The sequence below is a fragment of the Vulpes vulpes genome, chromosome 12, assembly GCF_048418805.1.
Source record: "Vulpes vulpes isolate BD-2025 chromosome 12, VulVul3, whole genome shotgun sequence".
Taxonomy (NCBI): Eukaryota; Metazoa; Chordata; class Mammalia; order Carnivora; family Canidae; genus Vulpes; species Vulpes vulpes.
The window spans coordinates 139245057-139269087 of record NC_132791.1 but is presented as its reverse complement, the minus strand read 5'-3'; the positions used below and the strand labels follow the sequence as shown (position 1 = coordinate 139269087).

General features: G+C 42.4%; 1 protein-coding gene across 1 annotated transcript in view; it reads right to left on the bottom strand.

Moving 5' to 3' along the window:
• The window catches only part of COX10 (cytochrome c oxidase assembly factor heme A:farnesyltransferase COX10), a 127393-nt gene extending 103730 nt beyond the window's left edge, over positions 1–23663 (bottom strand). The window contains exons 1-3 of the mRNA XM_026005529.2: positions 23305–23663; positions 18139–18272; positions 16066–16387 (exon numbers count right to left, since the gene is read on the bottom strand). Coding sequence (XP_025861314.2) covers positions 16066–16387; positions 18139–18272; positions 23305–23347 — 499 coding nt within the window. The 5' untranslated portion in view covers positions 23348–23663. The remainder of the gene's footprint in view (positions 1–16065; positions 16388–18138; positions 18273–23304) is intronic.
• Positions 23664–24031: the final 368 nt, after the last annotated feature.

Genomic DNA, 24031 nt, shown 5'->3' with positions numbered 1-24031 from the left:
TTTTTTTTAAAGGCTCAATACTTTGAAAACTACTGGTCTCTGAGCATAAGCATAATGAAGGTACTTTATTTCTCCAGATCATCAGTTAAAAATAACTACAAGGATTATATTAGAAAACTTGTCAACTACACCCTGATTTTAACTCTATCTTTTAAAATCCTTTATTTTATTTTTTTTAAAGCATGAGCTCCTAAAGAATTAAGTGAAAAACAAAATTCCAATAAATCAATTTGGGTAATTATCAACTCTGGTAAAAATATCTAGTCAAAAGATTAAAACCCCTGGCTAAATGAGAGTTTGAGATTCTCTATAGATTTCATATTATCCTTGTGATCTATTATATCTCATTATCCCTGAGAGCAGATACTGTGCAACGCTGGAATCCAAATCCTACAAATGTGAGATGTATTCTCTTTAAAGCTCTTGCACATACAAAGCTGACAGGGAACAGGCAGTTAATGAACCTGTACGTGGTTTTGCTTATGTGTGTGTCCAAGTTATGTTACCAGTTTTGTTAGCTGATCTCAAGGTTTAAAACAATAGAACTTAAATAAGAGGCAGGAATTAAGTCCTTTCTGATATTAAAATGAGCATATACTTTTTACTTAATAGCTGTATTTAAGATTTCCTCCTCTCTCTTCATTTCTTTTAACAGCTTAAGCTTCAAATGGTTCAATTTCCAATTTAAGTGAAATTTTTTAGGCTTCCTGGCTTGGCAGCGGCCTGGGAACCTCTTGACACAGTCCTCTTACCAACACACATATCAAAGAAGGTGGTAATTCTTCTGCTTACTGCTAAATTCAGATGAAAAGTCAGCTGATGAGAGACAAGGTATTTTTTTCCTCAGCCACATTAAAGGGTATCAATCAGGGGCAACTGATTACAAACCATACCACTTCTGGTTAGAAGATAAGACTTTTTATAGAGATTTTTAATAACACAGCTGCCAAATTAAGAACTTATGGGCCGGGCCTTCCTGTTTCCCTGTCTTTTTTTTTTCATATACTTAATGACCAAAGCCAGTCCAAAAAAAATTCTAGGACCAAATTAAAACTCATACTTCAAATTGATTGAGCAATACTGTTACCAAAATGAAACATTTAAGTATGATCCCCAAGGCAATTCACCAGGAAGCATTTGGTTTGCATTTATAGTTAGCATTCAGAAAAGGGAAATGAAATATCTATCACGTCTGCTCAAATAAATACATAAATAAAACCTGTTTATATCTAAGTTAATAATGCAACACTGAATGAGATCCTAAGATTGTTCTTTCTATTAGTTTTTCCTTGAACCATCTAAGCTTTTCTACTTTGTCATCCTATTTTTAGGGTTTTTTCCCCCTTTTCAATAAATAAATATTTCTTCTTAATATACTTAATAAACAACACTTAACAACCTATGTAATTAACTAGAAAACTTTTCAATAAAACTGATGCACATTAAGCTTTTAAGAAGTGGAAATCTGTCTTTTGAAAAACGAGTCTGGGGATGCCTGGGTGCTCAGCAACTGAGTGTCTACCTTTGGCTTAGGTCGTAATCCCGGGGTCTTGGGATCAAGTCCCACATCGGGCTCCCCACAGGGAGCCCGCTTCTCCCTCTGCCTCTGTCTCTGCCTCTCTTTCTCTGTGTCTCTCATGAATAAGTAAATAAAATCTTTAAAAATAAAATAAAATAAAGAACTAAGATTAAGTGTTCATTTAAAGTATCATTTTGATTTTGAGAGTATTTCATGTTTATCTACATTTGAGTATTTTTTGCTATACATGTAACAGGTCAATAAAATGTGACTGCTCACTTGTTCTTTGTATCTGGACGTAAAATGCATATATGTCTATAAATGCATCATGATCTTCTGCGTGGAAAATTTTTGTTTGCTCCTAGTGATTAGTTATGCGATAATGTCAGCTATGTCATTATTCTGGGCGTTCAAGACAACTTTCCAGCATGAAGAATCGTTTAGAAATACTTTTAAGATAATCAACATATGGAAGAATTCTCTTAATGAGGCTGCTGTCCATTTACGTGAAACTGACAATCAATAATAATTTGCCAACTCTAATAGATGACTCATTGATAATCTTTACAGTCACTACTTATCTGAAAAGCAAAATAAAAAAAGGTCTTTTAGCTGAGGACTAGATAAAAGTGAAATCAAAAGTCCTCGAGAGCTCCTCTCAGCTTCCAAAGGGGTACAGCTTTCACAAGTTCCTTGGACTTTCTGGGTAACACAGTAGAGTGATCTTCCATCCCCATAGTTATGCTGAGTACAAAATAAAGTAGCAGGTTAAATACTTCAGTATAGCATGACAAAAGGTGAAAGCGACACTGTCAAAAGCAGGCACAGGACACTGCACAGCAGACTGACGTCACGTGGTTCAGGTACAACAGTTACCAATCCCCAAGAAGTATTCAACCACAACAGAATAAAATAACCAACTGTCACTAAAAGGCTAAACTGTTCAAAATTCTGCAGATGATGGTGCAGAGTTCATCACACTTCTCCCCCTCCCCTTCCCCTGTTTCTTGAGCATCTGTTATGTGCAAGGCAGGAGCTAGGCTGGGAGGGGGGATTATAACAGTGAACAATGCAGATGCACATGTGCCCCTGCCCTCTGGTGCTCACACACTGCAGAACATTCAGACAGGCCAACAGGCTTTACCACATGCTGTGGGTTGTTAGTACTTCAAGGGTGAAGTCAAGGACGCTGTGAAGAATACAGACAGGCTTCTCACCTAGAAGGCTTCCTGATGGATGGCAGAGTTGAAGGCAGAAGGGTTAAGTAGGAGTTTGCCTGGTGAGGTTATAAGTGTTGGACGAGAAGGAAGAACAAGCACGAAAGCCACAGGGTGAGAAAATGCTCTCAATAAACATTCATTCCCTACCTCCGGACAAAAAAATAAAAATTACATATTCACTCCCCATCTATGGAGAGAAAAAAAAATCACGAAGTGTAAATATCGATAAAAATGTGCCCTTGTGGGGTGCCTAGGTGGCTCAGTGGGTTAGGCATCTGCCTTCGGCTCAGGTCATGATCTCAGAGTCCTGGGATCGAGTCTCACATCGGGCTCCCTGCTCAGTGGGAGTCTGCTTCTCCCTCTCCCTCTGCCCTAAAAAGAAAGATCACTCTCTCTTTCTTTCTAAAATAAAGAAATAAAAACTAAAAAAAATAAAATAAAAATTTAAAAAATAAAATAAAATACAGATTCCCAGGCCCCACCCCAGACCCAGACTGAAGTTTATGGAGATGAGGCCCAGAAATCTGTTATAACAAGTACTCCAAGTATCTCGATGGCAAATGAAGTTTTAGAAGCACTATAGATAGGGAGGTTCTCTAGGCTAAAGGTGGACTTGGGGGTGAAGAAAATAGAGCCAGGTGTCAAAGCCCTCAGTGACTGTGGGAGCACAACCAAAAGTTAAGAGAAGCAAACCACATGGCACCACGTGACTGATTTCCTCATGAAGGCTCCAGTTTCACTATCAACCTCCACTCTTCCAAGGTAGATGTATGTGTGCACTCGCTGGTTCTCCTCTGTTGCACCTATCCTGACAACTTCCCAGAGCAAACAAGTCTCCAAATGTGCATGCACTTATCAAGATGATAGGGAAAAACTGCTGACACATTGGTGAACATCCACAACCACTACTGGGAAAGTAAACATCATGTTGGCCAACCAGCCTTCATTCAAATACTCTACAAAGGAAGTGTACATGTGTAGTGGGGTCCCAGGGTGGCCTACAAGGCGGTGTTTTGTTTTCTTAGGGAAACTGGGCAGTGGAGAGGCAGGCAGCCCCACGTCCTCTTCCTGGAAGGGGATGCACTGTGTAATGATACAGCCAAGTGGGTGCTTGGGGGACACAGGCCACTCGGCTACTGACAGTTGACTGGGCTGGATTTTAGATGCTTCACTTCCAAAATGACAGAAGTAAGAATTGTGCCAGATTTTACAACCTCCCTTGTAGCTGCAGGTAGCCAATCTGAACAGTACTAGGCTAGGGAGACCTAAGGGAAGTCCCAATCAAGAGCTTTTCTTCCCAAATAAAAAGGCAAAGTCTTGTAAGTCTTGTCTGCCTTTCCACACTGTCCCCCTTCTTCATTGTTTTGGCCTGGGGTACAGCTTGATGACAGAGGGGTGGCACTCATGCTTGGTCTTGAGAACAAAAGCCACAAGCAAATAATGGCAGCAAAAAGGGAGGAGCCAGGTATTCTGACAACCTCCTTTAGCACTATCTCTATCTAGACTCCTAATTTTGGCCTCTAAACAAGAGAAAAATAAACCCTTTATTTAAGTCACTGTTCTTCAAGTTTTCAGCTGAGCCCATTCTCAACCTTGTTTATTTTTTTCCTCTCTCTTCTTTAAATTTTTCAATATTTTTAAACAGATTTTATTTATTTGAGAGAGAAAGCACAAGAGATGGGCGAGAGGGAGAAGATAACTCTCCACTGAGCAGGGAGCCCACCTCTGGGCTCAATCCCGGAACTCTGAGATCATGACCTGAGCATTAATCAAGAACTAGATGCTCAACCCACTGATGCACCCAGTTGCTCCAAATTTGTCATTTTTTTTAGAATGATTATTATCCTCATGAAATTTATCTTTATGTTCCTCTGGCACCTTATACTTACAATCAATTTAGTTAACACTGACCTGACTTAAACAATTAAATCATCAGAAAACAAAATAGCCTAGATACATATAGTTTTCATCTAGCTTAGAACATTGGCTAAGGCCCACCCATACCAGAAATCAACTGAAATTAAGGAATAAAACTAAAAACCAGAGAAAAGGCTTCATCAGCAATAAATTAGGCAGAGAGGATATATTAAAACCCTTAAGAAATATTTGCTAAATATAGGATAGAGGAAGCTCAATTGAAGATGGTTGCTGAAGCTGCTGAGAGAGATGACTTATTACTTTCAGTATTTGGCAAAAAATTAGAGCACCTAAATACCAACTAATAAGGAAATAGAAAAATATGGGAAGTGAAGGCTATGTGACAGTACCCATTATTTCTTCCTAACGTGCAGAAGTAGGAAGCAAGGGGCAGAGGCCAGGGTGGACCATGGGCGGGTTGTGCCCACTCTGTAAAAAGTCCCTTCCCCATCCCAGCAGGAGTATTTACAGAGGCAGCCACAACACAGCTGGAGGCAAAGTGGTCACACCAAAAAGAAAGCAGGGCCTTGCTTTGACATATGTCTCATTGAAACAGAAACAGTGCAGAAACAGGCTAGCACGTCTAATCCAGCATAGCACGACACCCACTAACACTACGCCCTGGTGTGGGGGGTATTCTTCAGCTCAGCAGGCAACAGTGCCCAGAGAAAAGGCTGGGCACAGCTGAGAGAAGAGGCAGATGACACTAAAACACAGACTTGGTGTGATTTCAAAAACCTTTGGAAATATCTTTCGAAGAAAAACTTCCCTTGTGGGTAGCCAGCTCCCTCTGCATCTCCTTAGGCCACAGGCCTTTACACCAATATTGTAAATCAATAACCTCCATCCTCCCACTTAAAATGCAAGAAAAGTCCAACAATGCCAGGTGAAAGTGTTAGGTGATGAAAAAAAACCCAACCATAATTTCATTCAATCAATCCAGCAGGAACACCTACTATAGGCCAGACATTGCTCTAGGGAAGGAGGGTGGAACAGTGCAAAAGGACAAAAATGCCTATTGTCCTGGCCTTGACATTCTTTGGGGTGTGTGACTACTGTCTGGAATAGCCGTCTTCACTCAGGAACAGATTAAGATGAAGAGGTAAAATGGGCCAAATGGAAGCTTTGAAAAAAGGATTCTTCAATAAAAGAAAATAGTATGGAAGAAAAAGAAGTTCAATATATGTCTAAAGAAGATGTACCGCAGAACAAGCAGACTATGAGCTCCCCACAGAATTCTGACCCAGGAGTGGGGCCTGTGCCAGGAGCCCTCACCCCACTCTACCCCAGATACTTGGAAGGGCAATCTGTTGTGGCCTAACAGCGACCCCGTGAATAGCAGGGGGATGAGTAGACGAAGCAGAAAAAACCCAACCCCACGAAACAGAGTAAGTGGGCTAAGGAAAGGACACAGAAACAGAAATTGCCATGGCAAAATGTTAGAGAAGTCGGGAGCGGTGATAAAAAGCAGACAGCATCAAATCAAATCAGTGTTGTACATAACACACCTCATGGGATCCTTCTGAATGCAGCAGAAACTCCAGTGAGGAAAGTGAGTAGGGGTAAGAGAATAAAGCAGAAATTACACCAGAGGATGAAATAACTGCTATAAATATGAAAATGAAGACAAGCTGATCATCACTTGATTGACTTCCTGAAAAACTTAAGAATCAACTGAAAATACTTTTTCCACTATTTCAAAATCAGTAAGAATATATAGTCCATTTGAGGAACACCATAAAACTTGAGAGATGTAGAAGATTTGGATCAACGAAGATGATGTAATACCATAAAGATTCCAATCATCCCCAAATTAATCTGTAAACATGTGGAAATTCCAAAATACTAACAGAATTTTTGAGGGGCTAAGGGGGAAATGAGGTTTGTCCAGGGATGGAATTTCACAAATTCTTAAATGTGTGAGTATGACATTCAACCTCAGTTAACGACTTATTAAAAACTGGGTATCTCCACCTTATACCATTGGCTGAAATATACTTCCTGTAAGGAAAACATTTAAATGAAAAACATAAAATCATAAAACAAAAAACACAGATTATAAACACCCCGGTGCCATTTTTTCACACATCAAATAGGTAGAGTTATTTTTCTTTTTTTCTTTTTTTTTTTTAAATTTTTCTTTATTTATGATAGAGTTATTTTTAAAAGGGTATTATTATCTAGCATTCCCTGGAGAAGGTACAGAATGTTGGTTAATCTGCTAACAGCACAAACTGGTGGAACTTTTCTCAAGAGAAATTTGTCAGAAAAAATAAAAACTTCCAGAGTCTGCATAGTCTTTGACCCAGCAAGGCTCCTGTAGGTACTAACCTGAGGGAAATTATCACAGATGTGGCACTGAAGACGTTCCGTACAGTACACCATTTATAATAATAAAAAAATGAAAACAATCTAAAGGGAAAAGAGGGTAAATAAATTATGACACAGCTACACAACAGCATGCTACCTACCCATTAAAAGCAAAAGCATCTGGGACACCTTGGTGGCTCAGTAGTTGAGCATCTGCCTTCAGCTCAGGTCATGATCCCAGGGTCCTGGGATCGAGTCCTACATCGAGTTCCCCGCAGGGAGCGTGCTTCTCCCTCTGCCTGTGTCTCTGCCTCTCTGTGTATCTTTATTTTTATTTATTGATTAATAAATAAATAAAAATAAAGATACTATTTTAACATTTAATAAGTTAATCATTATTAAGGCACTTATTTCAAAATATAAATGAAAAGTCAGGAAATTTTTATTCTACTCAATCAATATAAAGATTCCTTATACTGTATCTGAGGGCCGAAGACTGCAGTAAGTTGACTTTTAAAAACTATACATGCAATCTCTATTCTCTATTCTTGTGGGTTTTTCTTTTAATAAAAAGTATTCTAGGCTCTAGAGGGGAAAAAATCTATACACTGATAGACTGTTATCAGTCCTGTCAACAGCATAATCTACTGGTTCTAACAATCTATTTTCATATTCTGGTCTCAGAAAGTATGTTGTAGCTTTTCAGCACAAATGTTATTCAGGAAAAAAAAAAAGCCACCCTGCTTTTTATTGACCTATATTAAGTATAAACTCAGTTGAGTCACCAAAGCCTCTTAGGATCCTTACCCAAATAAAATTTCTCCAACCCAGTGTGGTCCTTGCAACAAACTCCAAAAACATATTGTAAATAGCTCAGTTGGCGAGAAAAACTCAAGGGAGACATATTATTACTTCTTTAAAAATTTGGTCCTACTTCCTTTCACAGAAAAAAAAAAAAAAAAAAAAAACCTTAAATGGTATAGCACCAGCAAACATTTGGCTTAGCTCCTGGCATGCATGTCAAGACATCCGTCCACTGCTACCCTGCTAGCCTACAAATGAAATAGGAGTATGATCACTGTATGTCCCTTCACTTATTCTATAGTTAATTATCCTTGGTATATTACAGCCATAAACAAAGCGAGGCAAAGAAAGACTAGTTCTATAAAAGTGATCGCTGACTCTCAGATATTTCTGCCTTGGCTATCATTAGCTATAAATGAATTGCCCAAGATGTTAAGAGCCCGAAAGAAATCAATTGATAGATACCAGAGATTTTCTTAAAGAAAAAAAATCTCGCTGACTCTAAGACATGTGTGAATTCAAGTAATAAACTAAATAGGAAGGTAAAAGGTCAAATAAGGGGGTAGGGGGGTCACCCAAAGGGTGCTGCCTCTTTAAATGGAATAAGCAGAAGGAAATGGCTTTAATTCAATTAGCTCATCCAGAAACCTGGGGCATGGAATATATGAAATGATACTAGAGGAAATTTACTGCCCTGGGACTCCTCCATCTGCGGTTGCAGGGGAGGCTGCTGCTCCCCTTTACACCTCTGCGCATCTTGCTTTTGCATACATCTCTTGTGTGGTCCAGACCCTGCCCAGCTGGCTTTTCCTGCTGCCAGCGGTAGCGAGGGCTGCTCTGGCTCTCACTAGGTGAGTGCTCCCCACATCCAGCCAGATCAGTGGGTCTGGGACCGGCACTCTTCCTGCACAACACCTACTTCACTTGCTTGAGGGGTGGTCCAGGACCACCTGCATCAGATCATCTGGCATGCTTGTCAAAAATGCAGATCTCAGGGTCCTATCCCAGGCCGCCAGGATCTGAATCCCTGAGGACGGCAGCCAGGAAGTGTCATTGTAACATGTGTGCTGTGCATGCTCATTAGCACATTGACACGTGGGAGCCGATGAGTCAATGCACACTCTATATAACACATTACAAACTATTACATGAGCAGTTCAATCATTGCTTTGGATTTCAGTCACCATGTTTTAATTGTCAAGCCCCGCAGCTGGAATGCTTGTTCAGATACACAACACCGTGAGGTACATAAAAGGAAAAGCATGACAACAATGGCCAATATGAAGGAAGGAAGACGTGGCCTCCCACCAAAAAAATGGACCCTAAACCAATGATCATACTTTCCTGTCTGTTCCCAAAGAAGTAAGCACTCTGAAAATAAACTTTAAGGGATTATTTTAATCATTTCAAGTACTTCATTTAAGAATTCTAAGAGGAGGGATCCCTGGGTGGCGCAGCGGTTTGGCGCCTGCCTTTGGCCCAGGGCACGATCCTGGAGACCCAGAATCGAGTCCCACATCGGGCTCCCGGTGCATGGAGCCTGCTTCTCCCTCTGCCTGTGTCTCTGCCCCTCTCTCTCTCTCTCTATGTGACTATTATAAATAAATAAAAATTAAAAAAAAAAAAAAAGAATTCTAAGAGGAAACACTGACACTTATTTCCTGATTTAGCAATACTGATTTCCTTTTGGCCAAATAAAAGAACTCCTTCTGGCCAGCCATCTTAGTAGACCTCTGACATTTAAGTGTTGATCACCTCCTTGGGGCGCTGGGCTGGCTCAGCTGGGAGAACATAGGACTTGTGATCTCTGGGTTGTGAGTTCAAACCCTCTGTTGGGAGTGGAGACTACTTAAAAAAAAAAAAAAGTGTCGTTACTTCCTTCATGAAGGGTGTCTTCTCCTTTGGCTTCTGTAACTCAGCCCTTTCCTGCTGCCCTTCCTCTGATCATTTAGTTCCTTGCAAGCTCTGTTACATGCTCTAACCAATCCTGAAAAGGGGATGCACCCCAAATGTCTTTGGCCTTCTGCTCTGGGCACTCTATACGCCGACCGCTGACAACTTTGTTCACTGCCATGGCTTCATGGCCAGCTCCACACTGAAAACCCTCAACCTTACAGCCCAACGTTCTAAGTTCCTGTCCACGGCCAACTGCCCACTGAACCTCTCCACCCAGCAACTCCAAATCCACAAGTCCAAAACTGAACTCATCATCTTCCCCGCATGCTTGTTTCTTCCTTCAGGTGTTCACTCCCGCCTCACACTACCATTTACCCATACAGAATGCTGGAAGTTCTTCCAGAGTAGGGACACACGGCACTCTCAAACTCAAATGCTTGTGGCAGCACCTAGGTAACAATTGTATTGTTTAAGAGATAAGCGTATATTTTTAACATATCACTTGTATGTAGTCTGCAAATTTTATCCCATTTAATAGAACAACCCTCTGAAGTAGGTATCATTAGCTCTAGTTTACAGGTGGGCAAACTAAGGCACACAGCATTTTTTGTGGTTGTTTTTCTTTTTTTATGGAACTTGCTCAAGGCCACTCAACTATTAAAAGCCAGGATTTGAATGCAGGGAGGTCACTACACTATGCGGTCTCTGAAAGAACTGGTCAGGTGTAGGATACCAAGGAGCACAGAGAACTGGAGAATGCTTGCTTTGTGGCAGCCAAACTCTTTGTGGGTCTGTGTTCTAATCTTTGTTTTAGGCCTCCCCAGCACTCCCTGTCCTCTGCATAAGGTTCTGTTCATTTGTCCATTCTATTTCCTCAGTTTCTCTCTCCCCTCTCCTCCTGCCCCACCACAGCTCTAGGCATGTCTCAATTGACTGCCACTGATCTGTTGGTCATCATGCTTGCCTCTCACTGGCCCATGCTCTAAAGCCGGGGACACCAAGTTTTTCTCTTTAAATGGCCAGAGAGGAAATGTTTCAGGTTCTCTAGGCTGTAAGTTTTCTAGCACAATTACTCAGCTCTATCGATGCAACATGACCTTAGCATAGAACAAATGGGTATGGCTGTGTTCCAATAAAACTTTATTTACAAAACAGACAACCCTTGCTCAAGGATATCACTACTACCATCTCTTAATCAATCCTACTTCTTCCACAGAACTCAATTTGACATGGTCCTCAAACTTTAGAGAATATGATAAAAATAGAAAAGTATCAGTGGGAAAAAAAATGAGTACATGCTTTTACAACCACAGGGCAGAAAAAAAAATCTTTCTAAGCATAAAAAAAACCCCCACAAAACTAATAATTATTTTTAAGCTTTTTTTTTTATTCATCCATTTGAGAGAGATATATATAGAGAGAGAGCACAAGCAAGGGGAGAGACAGAGTAGAGAGAGAAGCAGACTCCCCATTGAGCAGGGGACCGACAGGGGCTCAATCCTAGGACCTGGAGATCATGACATGAGCGGAAGGCAGATGCTTAACCAGCTGAGTCACCCAGGTGTGCCCAATACTAATAAATCTGAATACAGAAAAGTTAAATATCTCAGTGGGGCAAAACTAAAACAAAATCACAGAACATGGGATGCGTGGGTGGCTCCGCAGTTACACATCTGCCTTCGGCTCAGGCATGGTCCCAGAGTCCTGGAATCAAGTTCCACATCCAGCTCCCTGCAGGGAGCTTGCTTCTCCCTCTGCCTATATCTCTGCATCTCTCGTGAATGAATAAAATCTTAAAAAAAAAAAAAAACACAGAACATCACAAAAAGATATCAGTAAGAAATGACTGAGGATATAAAAAACAAAGAGTAAAATAAATAAACAAATGATCAAAATAGTGAAAAAGATGCTAAATCCCACTATGACTTAAAATATGAAACACAACAAACTTAAGAATCTTTTTCAATTACCACAGAGGCAAAACCAGTAAAGACTGCTTATGCCCAAGCACAGAATACAGAAGGAATGGGATGCCCACATGGTACTTCAGGGAGCGTCATTTATACTATCTTTTCCAAGGAACTGGCTGATCCATCAAAATTAAAATGTTAAAAGCTAGCACTTATATTTCTTTCTTTATTCTTTTTTTTTTTTTTTTAATTTATTTATTCATGAGAGACACAGGGAGGCAGGGACACAGGCAGAGGGAGAAGCAGCCTCCCTGCGGGGAGTCCAATATGGGACTGAGCCGAAGGTAGATGCTCAATCACTGAGTCACCCAGGGGCCCCAGCACTTATATTTCTAAACACTTCTCCTACAGACAGATTCACACAACTATACAAAGACACATGAACTGAAACTTAACTACAGATCTGCTTTTAATACACCCTACATGTTTACTGGTAGAGGGCTGGTTAAGCAAACAATGGCAGTTCTACACAATGAAAGCTTATGCAGTGGCAAATACTTTCAGTGAAAGCTATACCATTAAGAGAAAGTGGCAAGCTGCAGAACAGTGTGTGTAGGTAATGATCTTATTTCCATTAAAATGTAGAAGCATATCCGTATCTTTAGATCTGCCTATTTATACACATATAGCAGGCTACATGTCAAACAGCGGTTTTCTCTAGAAGGACCAGAAAGGGTACTTTTTCAGTTTTAGTTACATGCTTCTGTATTATTTGAGTTTTTGTTGCAATAAGTTTATAATAACTGGGTAGTGATTAAGCCTCTTAAGAAAATAAATAAATGAGACAGAACACAAAGTGTGTGTTCCTCCAAAGAACGTTCCAGAACTTCCACCTGCTTAAGCATAAAAGCCACACTCCCTAGCCTGAAATGCATGCCAACACAATGGCCCTAACTTTTTGAACTCTCAGGGAGCGTCTCTTCTGTGTCACACCCAGGTCCTGCTGAATTACTCATAATTTCTGCAGTTTTCAGACTATGCCAGGATGCACCAGCTTCTTTGCCCTTGCAAAGCCTTCTCCCTCTGCTTACAATCCTTGCCTCTGTACCTAGTAAACGCCCATTCACCCCTCACCTCCTTCACAGGCAGAAACAACACTCCCTTCTCTGGGTCCCCACTCAGCCTTGCCACACAGCTGCTACAACACCCATAGCATCGATTGCCCTAAGCATGGACAGAGTAGGAATGATAGTATTAATAATAGCTAATTAAGTGCCTATAAGGTACATGGCTGTTTCACACACATTATCTCATGTAATCCTCATGATGAGGTTATAAAGTACCACTATCTCTATCTTAGCAATAAAGGAACAATGGCACACTGAGGTTAATTACCCAAGATCACAAAGATTACTAAAAGTTCTGGGTTTGAAACACAGAGGTGTCTGATCACAGTTGTTTTATTTGTATACATGTGTATGCCTACAAAATGTCCCCCACCAGACTATCAGCTTCTTCTTGAGGACAGAAATCCTGTAACGCTGTATCTTCAGCATTTAGCAAAAAGGTACATAGTAGACACCCAACAAACAATGAAGGGAGGCCAGCTCTTAGTATCCTCTAGTTCCACCCACTACACAATGCAGGAATCCCTTCAGCTTCTCTCAAAGAGGATCTGCTTCCAGTTGGATGGTTCCAATGACAAGGACCACTGCCTTACAAGGCAGCCCATTTCCCATCCGATGGTTCTCCTGAGAGCTCTCCTTCATACTGCTGGCACATGCAATCTTCTTGTTCTGCCCTCTTGACTATAAATCAGCAGCACTGCTCCTTTAAATCACAGAAGCTGCAGATTCTTGAACATGGCCACTCTCCTTCCCTCGCTTTCTTTCTCCCTCTTCCCTTCTCTTCCCCAACCCAGAGATTTTCATTCCCCAGGTGACAGGGTTTCCATATCCCCTCTTCTTTACATTTGTCCTACTCTGGATGACTCCAATTTGTCAATTCCCCTCTTAAAAGCAAATCCTACCAGGCACCTGGGTGACTCAGTGGTTGAGCATCTGCCTTTGGCTCAGGTCGTGATCCCAGGGGTCTTGGGATTGAGTCTCACATCAGGCTTCCCGCAGGGAGCCTGCTTCTCCCTCTGCCTATGTCTCTGCCTTTGTCTGTGTGTCTCTCATGAATAAATAAATAAAATCTTAAAAAAAAAAATTAAAAAAAGCAAATCCTTCCAAGTGAGAAGCACTGGACTCAGCTACAAGTCCTCAAGAGTGGATGCCATGATTTTTGCCCTCTAACATCTTAGGGGAATATACATTAAATAGACAAGCAAAGGTTTACCTGTAATTATTAGGAAACTAACACCTTCAAGGTGTTCCCTGCCTCAGGCAAGCTGTTGGGTACTCTGAATGCATTATGTGCTTTAACTCTTCGAGGTTTATTATTGCTCCTATTCCACACTTGAGGAAGTTGTTTCAACAAGGCTAAGAAACCGCCCCGAGGCTCACTTGACTAGTAAATGTCCTAGCCAGGATGAGAATTCAAGGCTGCTTGACCTCAGTGCCATATTCCAAGTTTTGAGAAGAGAGACTCGGGCCAAGAGCAGGCGAGACAAGACTTAGTGGAGAAGTCCTGAAAGGCTCTAACTGGATAGAAAAGAGGCAGACGGGTCTCCTATGGAGGCAGGAAAAATGGGTATGGTAGGGGTAAAGATCTGTTTATGAGGAAGAGCTTAATCATTCCAGATCACAATTTTCCTCTAAAGTCAGGCAAAGCTAAGGCAGGAGGCAATATGGAAGGACTGCAGACTCTTGAGTAGGTAAGGAATATGTGAAAGCAGTGTTTTAGGAAAGTTGGCTTGGCAGGAAAAGAGAGAGACAACAGCTGAGAGCTACTGCGGTGACCATAGGCCTCCTATGTTTTGGACCTCAGCTAGGATGGCAGCTTCAGAAATGGGGATAAGAAATCTCAAGGGCATTACAAAGGACATCAATGCTAACAACTGGGTGTTAGACTAGAGATGAAGGGAGCCAGGAGAGTGAAGAATGAAGAATGACTCTAAGGTTTCCTGTCCGGGGAAAGTAAAGAATGCTGGTATTACTGCCAGAAATGGGATGGAGAGAGAAGCAGCTACCTGAAGAGCGAGAGAGAGGGGATGCTGACGTGGACACTTGTTCAATGATGGTGCACACAATGCAAGGCTGCTGAGAAAGGCCACTTCTGCCTTCAGACTGAGAGACTCATGTTTGGGGCGACATCCTTATGATCATATCCAGTCATTCTTACCACATCAGCAACATGATACACCACTTGTATAAATGACAAAAGATAACTTTTCATTGAAATGTGGTAACTCCTTGCTCAGCTACCATAAAGAACAGAGGCCTGTTTTTTCAAGGATGCCCCCTGGAATCAGCCTCACTGTTCTGGAGTCTCACTCATAGGAAAGTCTAACTATGATTCTTCAAGTCTTCTGTCAAATTCCTTATGCCTGTCTTCCATTCCGCCCCCCAAAAGATTTTCTTTAAATGACTTTGGTCACTGAGGAAAGACGTTACCTGGTTGACCTCCCTGTACCTTGGATTTCAGGTTCAACTGTCTTGGAAAACACACACCAGTCTTTCCCTGGTCTCTTCTACTCTCCCAAGCCTCTCTGTCTCATCTGTTCCTTTCTCCATTTTGACTCAGTAACATTGCTTTCCACTTCTTTCCTCAAAGAGTATCTGGTTTAACTTTATTATTCCCCCACTGTATTTCTTCTCCTTATTTCATCTAAGAAGAAAAGGAGAGATGGGGTCTTCAAGCTGCAGGATATTGCAGAACATACCTTCTACACACAGCCCAGAATAAGCTATTTCTAAGTTTAGCTAGGGGACGGGATGATGACCATAAAGCTTTGCCTGATCACAGGTGGCTGTGACACCAAATGACATAATATGGGCTGATACCCAATGCACACAATAAAATTTGGTACAGTTGGCTAGACTGAGGCCATAAAATCTGGTTCCAGACCTTTTCTCCAGAGATGTACTCTAAATCCCCACATGCCTGGGACAATCCCAGAGGCCCTACACAGCAGTGCGCTCAGAGTCCCAGAGGCCACTGTGGGTTCACCGCGTACCAAGCACAAGCATGCGGGCCTTTTTGTTTTCAGAATTCAAACAGAGCTCATTAACCCACTGCATTTTAAAGGATAGTAGGTGTATGAACACAAAAGACAAGAAAATAAGCAGGGCAGCCATTCTACTTTAATTGCAAATAGAAAAGACTGGTTTTAGTACAATATGTTTAGTGCAAAACTATTAACAGTTCTGTATAAACAGAATTTGGAAAACTTGATTTTGAGTCCTACTTAAATCGAAGAGAGAAAAATATACTAATAAAGGATCGGTGGTTTCCAGATATTCCTTTTGGTGCAGTAATAAAAGTAGCATTTCGTTTAAATGAAAGTTTCAAGTAAGAATCTAACTGTATCAGAAAAACAAAGTACCTGTGAGTTTGATTTTGGACAGCCGTGCCAAAATTCCTGGCAAATCATCCAGATGCAACTTCATCTCTTTCCAATGCTTTTCATCCTTTGTCTCTTTCCCCGCATCTAGTGAGCCTTCAATAATGGAAGCCGATTCCAGTTCTATCAATTCTTTCTCATTTGGCTTTCTGGATAAAGGTAGGCTGGTAGGTGGAAGAGGTCTCATTTCACAGATTTCTGCTTTGGCCTGACCCAGAGACGTTTTCTCAAGGAAAGGCAATGCCACAGGTTCTGGCTTCCGTTTCACTTGCTGGTTGAGGCTTCTGTTCAGTTGTGTGACATACTAAGTAAGGAAAGTATATGTCATTATAAACCTAAGACCCAAAATGCTCTTACACTGTTGTTAAGTAACACCTCCTATCAGCCTGTTGCCAATTCTTGAAAGATTATTCCTATACCTTGGTCAATACATGCTGAATTAACTAGTGTCTGAGTGTTCGTTAAATAGAGAGGTATAGGGAATATAACTAATGCTTTGATAATAGTTATTAGTTCTATGGTTTAGAAAATCCTAGAAATTTAAGTTCCTTGAAAGAAAAATAAATTCATTTCTTATTCATTCCCTCCAGCATGTTTCCCAACATGGTAGCAAATACATTCCAAATACAGTGAAGGAGGTTTTGATCAGCAAGGGCCCAGGTCAACCTGTTGACTTTCCATGTTTCTAGACAAATGGTGCAGAGAGGAGCTCGATGGTAGGGTATAATTCAGGGCTCGGTGATGTTAAAGCACTGTGTATGTAGAAAGCTTGTGAGCTTTACAGTCTCACAGCCTCTATTGCTTACTAGCAAAAAGTAGTAAGTACTACTAACAAAGTGAGGCACTATGTAGTTTTACATAATATAGATCTTTATATTTATAAAGTATATATTTTATTTAAGCTTCTTAAAGTATATATCTGTTTAAGAAGGTGGATCATTATTGGTATCTCTTTCTTTAACTTACACAAAAGAAAACCAAGGCTCAGAAATATAGCAACAGTCAACAACCAGTTAGCTTTAATTGACAAGAGTTAACAACCCAGTTGGTTTTAAGCGGCCCTGGTACTCACAGCCACCTACTCTGATAACCAGGTTAAGTGACTTTTCTATTATATCAGAGACTTGAACTTACATACACTAGTCCTGAAAAGAATTACGAACTCATGAATGAATCCAGAATTCTGTGTACATAAAAAAGGCATTATGTGCCTTTCTCTTCTAAATACCTATTATCCTTGATCCCCAACTTAAGAAATCTGAACATTTCTGGAAATGTATAGCCCTTATCAAAATAATGAACTTTGTTAAGATTTTAGTTAATTTTAAGTTAAAGTGGGCATTCTCAGTTAAAAAAGAAAAGTGTCAAATCAGATTTGAGATTATGAATTTGTTAATCATTCACACTTGCATCGTAATTATGAGTTTTTAGCTATCATTACTCCATTCTATACTTTTCTACTTGAGAAAATGACAATTGTCCTCCCTGGTAACTAAGAGTAAGCTACCATGTTACCCATAGTATCACAGAGCCAAGCTAGAGGACCGGGACATATAAGCAGTGCCCACTATAAAATGCCTAGCAGATTGTAAAATCTCAATTTGCTTGAGTCTACTCAGAACTGCGTGCAGTTAAAAGACTTAGATGCACTGCCAATGTAGGAAAACAGGAAGGTCACGCTGTTAAGGAAATTATTTCTATATTACTTATATATTCACAGAACTTTAAAGAATTTAGAGATGTATGATAACAGTTCAGCTTTTCCTAATTTTCTCCTAGGTGAAATATGCCAGAAGTTTTCAATCTTTCTCCAAACTTAATCAGTAAGTTCAAGATCATACTTTTAACCTCAAACACCGGGATTACTCTGGTTTCAGTTAAGAATAATCAAAACAAGGAATTAAAGTTTTTGGATAAACTCAAGAGGACACTAAATAAAAGTCTTTTTTCAAGCAGTACTTCTAACTCTTCTTACAATAGGAATTTCTCAAATTCCCTCATACAAAGAAAGTAAAGGCAGTTAGCAGCAGAGTGAAGATGGTCTTCTGAACCTACCATGCGCTTGAGGAAGGTAAAGTGCTGAAATGTAATCCACCGCTTGTTGATGCTCCTGAAAAGATGCATGAACGTGTGAGGGGCCTCCTGCACAGCTCTTCTCTCTAGATACCAGGCACATCCTCCTACCCAACCTGTAATAGAGAAAAGGGGAAGACAAAGCTCACATAAGTTGTGCTTCTCACCAAATGCTAAGCACACCTACCCAGAAGCAAAGCTGGCCACCACCGTAAGCAACGCACACCTAATGGGTCAAAACTCTGATCGGATCCGTGAATCACTGCAAAGTATCAGCTCTATTCACGAAGCGTAATTCTTCAGCAGGGATAAGGAAATTTGTCATTTTGAGACCATTATGCTTTTATTACATTAAAGCTGAAATGACCACACTGCAGATCTTTTTGAGAAAATATAAAAGTCCGGTCACTTTTAGAATAGTAGAAAATGAGAAACACAGGTTTTCTCAGTAAGTAACAGTAAACTGGAAAATACATTTCAGATGAATACTTTGGCCAGGTCGGGTAAGACAACTAACCAAAAGGGAGGGGAAATATCCTCAATAGTCTGGCTCTATCAATCTAGGCAGGAAGAAGCAAAATCGCTTTGTTTGAATCTGGCTTTTAATCAAACCAAACCTTCTCTCAAATAACAAATCCAATACTTCTGTGTAAGGCCACGTTAGCGGTGGTCCCACAGCTTCCATGACATGAAATAGTTATCTTTCTCCACCACTTTCACTCATCACTTTTTAGTTTCTTATGGCATCTCCTCATGCTTTAGGACAATCATGTCCCACTGCATACTGTCCCTGAACAAATGCAAACATAGGGCCATTTCTAAGCTTCAACTCATTTCCAGGGTCATCGTGCCTACTTCCAATTGCTCTTTCGGTATCTCCACACAGATGGTGGGTAGTAACAGGTGGGTTTCCTTTTTTTTTTTTTTAAATTTTTTATTTATTTATGATAGTCCACAGAGAGAGAGAGAGAGAGAGAGGCAGAGACATAGGCAGAGGGAGAAGCAGGCTCCATGCACTGGGAGCCCGACGTGGGATTCAATCCCGGGTCTCCAGGATCGCGCCCTGGGCCAAAGGCAGGCGCCAAACCGCTGCGCCACCCAGGGATCCCACAGGTGGGTTTTCTTTTGGAAGCCCAGGATAGTCATTACTCGTCCAGATATGTATGTATAATTCATCATTCTCCACTAAGCACACTGTACATTTCACAATTTGTTCATCTTTGTTGACATTTACCTGCTTGCAGTGTCTTGCCTCCACTCCCTGCCTGTCAAATTTTCAAAGTCTCTTTTCAACTACTTGGTCACTTTATACTCTTTTTTTATGACATTTCTTACTGCAAATTGTTTGTTTACACCATCACATTTTGGGGTTCCTTGATGGCAGGGATTCTCCTTTGGTCACCTCTGCTATCACAGCTGGCAGAGTGCTTTCTACACCATAATGAGATAATGTTTGATGACTGGATTTTCTACATAACTTACTTGCAAGTATCAATGCCTCTCAGAATACATGGCAATTATCTTAGACTGGGGATAAGTCACTGCCTCACTGAAGTCATCCTCCAACTGCTGTTCATTATGAAAAGCTTATTTTCTTCAAGTGAATATGTGCTGCCTGCATATTTGTACACAGGGAATAGCAGTGCTGAAAACAATCTTCTGAAATTTCCTTTCAAATGACTCTTCTGATACTCAAGGGTTTGTTTTTGTTTTGTTTGATGGTAAGTCTCCTTTTTTTGACTTGACATTGTTCTCTGGGAAGATAGGATTTTAATATTAAAAAATGATGTCAATAAAACAGCAAAGTTTTATTGTTCAGGCCTTACTTTCAAACCCAGTTTTGAGTTCATTTGGTCCACTGAGAAATACAAGCTGCTGGGAGGCAAAGAACCACCTTGGAAAACATCTCTAAAGGTTAAGTGGGTCAAAGTGAGATTTTACAGAATAGCAGTAAGGAAAAAAAAAAACAGCTGGCAACTGCACTTTTAAATGATGAAAACACTTAAGTTAGTCAAAACATGATACATTTCTATGAATCAGTGCCTAGAAATGAAAGACATTTCAGTACTATGTAAACAAACCTAGGTTTGAAGATACACAGAGCTTACAACAGTTACACTAAAAATCTGGAAACATGACTATATCCACCATTCAACATCATACTGAGTCACACTTTTACACTTGACCTTAGCCAAAAGGCCAAGAAGAGATGGCAGAACTTTAAAATGTGGTGAACGCGGGCACCTGGGTGGCTCAGATGGTTACGTATCTGCCTTGGTCTCATGTCATGATCTCCAGGTCCTGATATTGAGCCCCACATTGGGCTCCCTGCTCAGTGGAGAGTCTGTTTGTCCTTCTGCCTCTCCCCTCCACTTGTGCTCTCTAACGAGTAAGTAAAAACTTTAAAGAAAAAAACAATTAAAAAAAAGAATTAAATGTGGTCCACAGACGTCTAACTGTAGGTCCTGAATTCCTCTTAACGGCAATAAAATACTTTGAATTTTTAGAAGTAAAAGCAGACACAACCACTAGATACCTAATATAGTCACACTTTACCTTTCTGCCCACCCTTCCCACCATGCTGCTTCCATATCAGGATCTTGTAATGATCTTTTCAGTGGATCATAGCAGGTGTACAGACCACTTCTTAGCAGATTTTTTGGCAATTGTGTTCATCGTTTCAGGAAGCATGGTTTCATGCCAGCATTGAAAAGACTGATCCGGAGGGCAGCCCAGGTGGCTCAGCAGTTTAGCGCCACCTTCAGCCCAGGGCCAGATCCCAGAGACCCGGGATCGAGTCCCATGTCAGGCTCCCTGCATGGAGCCTGCTTCTTCCTCTGCCTATGTTTCTGCCTCCCTCTCTCTCTCTCTCTCTCTCTTGTCTCTCATGAATAAATAAAAACAAAATCTTAAAAAAAAAAAAAAAAGAAAGAAAGAAAGAAAAGACAAGACTGATCCGGGGATGCCTGGGTGGCTCAGGGGTTGAGTGTCTGCCTTTGGCTCAGGGCATGATCCTAGGGTCCTGGGATCGAGTCATGCATCAGGCTCCCCATAGGGAGCCTGCTTCTCCCTCTGCCTATGTCTTTGCCTCTGTGTTTCTCATGAATAAATAAATAAAATCTTAAAAAAAAAAAAGATAAGACTGCTCTGGCAACAAACCATATGAACCATATGCAGCCCACTTACTAGAACTGGGAATGCTGAACAGTGAAGTAAGATTGTTCTCATGGGAAGCTGCAAGTAAGTACAGGATTGAAAGGCAGAAGAGCAGCCAGTTTGAGGAACGCACAATGGAAAAACCTTACACAGAAGTAACAATTCAAGTACCAAGAAAGGATGGTAAGGATAATGTATTCTCACTCTGAGAATAAGTGCTTAGGGCCAGGATCAGAGAATACTCAGGGTCGGGGATGACAGAAAAAACAATCACAGACCTTTTAAAAAAAACTTTTCAGGGGCGTCTGGGTGGCTCAGTCAGTTAAGTGTCTGCCTTCAGGTCAGGTCATGATCCCAGAGTACTGGGATGGAGCCCAGTGTGGGGCTGCCTGCTCAGGGAGGGAGTCTGTGTCTCCCTCTCCCTCTTATTCTCCCTTCTGCCCCTTCCCTTACTCCTTCTCTCTCTCTCTCTCTCTTGCTTACTCTTTCTCTTAAATAAATAAAATCCTAAAAAAAAAGTCATTATGAAAAATTTCAGTCATAGACAATAACATAAAAATACAAAGAGCTCCCATTACTTATTCCCCGGCTTCAACAATTATTAAAACCATGGCCAATCTCATTTCATTTATACTCCCTCCCATCCCCCATCCCCCCTTCGCTTTGAACCAGAAAGGACCTTTGAGATCATCTGGTTCAACTGCCTCATTTTATAGATGAGAAAACTCAATTCCGGAAAGCACAAGTGATGTGCCCTGAGATTACACAGCCAAGAGAGACCCATAAAATAATAATACGATAAGAGAAAAGGAAGAAGGGAGTTTAAGGGAGTCGCTGTGATCAACCTTGCTCCGTGCTGCAGAGAGCGTGACAGGTGAGGCCTAAAAAACGGGATCTGACCCAAAAACGAGTCCCTGGCTTCTCCTACCCAACTCCAATACAGACCAGGAGCAACACATTGCCCCACACAGCCGTTTGTCATCATCCAAATTACTGAAGGCGAAACAATTCCCAACCTCCTTTTTAAAACATTTCTTTAATATCTCCGTCGTGAATGGACACACACCATTCCTGGACAAACATTCATGGAGAGCCAACGATACAGACCAGGTACCGGTCAGGGGGTGGGGGAGGGGTGCAGAGAAGAGCCAGAGAGGAACCCGGCTGTAAGCTTCACAGGGTTTACAAGCTAGTTGGGAGAAACACATAAGAAGCCTGTCTATAAATAAACAATTTCAGGCTGTGCTAACCATGGTCAAAGCAGTAAGAGTGATGCGAGAACAGAGGGGCAGGGGTGGTCAGGGTGGGCGTGTCTCAACAGGTGCCACCAGAGCGGGGACCCAGCCTGGGCCACGCACGCACGTCTCGATCACCTTAAACACGTCGTTGTTACAAGGGGGAAGGAGGGTCCTACAGGTGGGAGGATGGGATCGAGACCCACGCTGATGGTGGAAAGCCAAAGGTCTGCGGGGGACCGAGGCCCGCCGCCTCTAGCTGTCACCATCTGCATCCTTTTATCGTCCTCACCACAGTGTTATCGCCGCGGTCTGCACAACCCTTTGTGTGGGGACCAGGGTCCTGAATGAGGGCAGAGCGCTCGCCGGTCCCCACACGGGGAGCTTACGAGTAACTTACACCTGTAAGTAGGAACTGAGGCTCTGAGAAGCCCAGAGACTCGTGGGGTCCCAAGGGTCTGCTCCATCCTCTCCTCCAGCCTCCCCTCGGGAAACCGAAAGTAGCAAGCGCAACCGCCCCCGCCGGAGGGGGTGGGAGGTGGAGGCTGTGCGGACCCCCGGGCCACAGTGCGGGACTAGACCCCAGCTCCACGGCCGCTTCACACTTCAGGCTGCTCCAGAGGTCACTTCCTCGCCCCCGGTGCCCAGCCGACCTCGCCAAGGGCTCCCAAGGTTGCGGCCAGCCGGAACCACGGCGTTGCACGTGGCAACAAGATGAGAATTTTCTCAAAGCCGTGCCCAAGGACGGGTGCCGTACCTGTCAGGAGGCGTGAGGAAAGAGTGTGCGGGGACGCGGCCATAACGCACGAGTCCGGCCGCTCCCAGGGATCCCCGTGTCCTCTCTCCTCACCGGCTGCTGGGCGCCGCCATCTTCGTTCCCGCCCCCGTGGGAGCGGGGCCGTTTCCGGTGCGTCACTTCCGGCGGGCGAGACGCGGAAGGAAAGGAGAGTGGCGGCGAGTGTTGGGCTCCCGGCGGGAGGCACGGTGCAGAGCTGGAGGTCGGAGGCCTGAGGTTCCTTGGAGAAGACGCGAGGAGTACAGTGCGGCCGAGCCTTCCCGGAAACGAGGCCGCGGGCTCCGGCGACCGGCGCCTCTGTGTCCGGAGGCTTCCCGGCGTCCTGTGGCGGGATCGCGGTGACCTCGTGCGAGGGGTCACGGCTGGAGCGCGGCCTCCGCGCGCTTCAGTTTCAGTCAAGTTTGGGATGCTGGTCCTTGGGGCAGTGCCTCCCCCCTCCAGGCTGATCCGTGGCGGCGCTCCTGCCTTGGCTCCTCCGCGGGAGAACTCGGGGTCCCTGGGCCGCGCCAAGGGAGCATCTCGAGAGGTAGCAGGTGCGTGTGGTGGTTGATGTGGGGCCCTGGTGCAGGGGCCGCCTTCGAGAGCTCTCTTCACCTCTGACCTTCCGACCTGCTTGAGCCCTCCGAACCTCGTTATCTAGCTGTACAACGGGAGTAATAACACATATTTTACAAAAGGGTCCACAGAA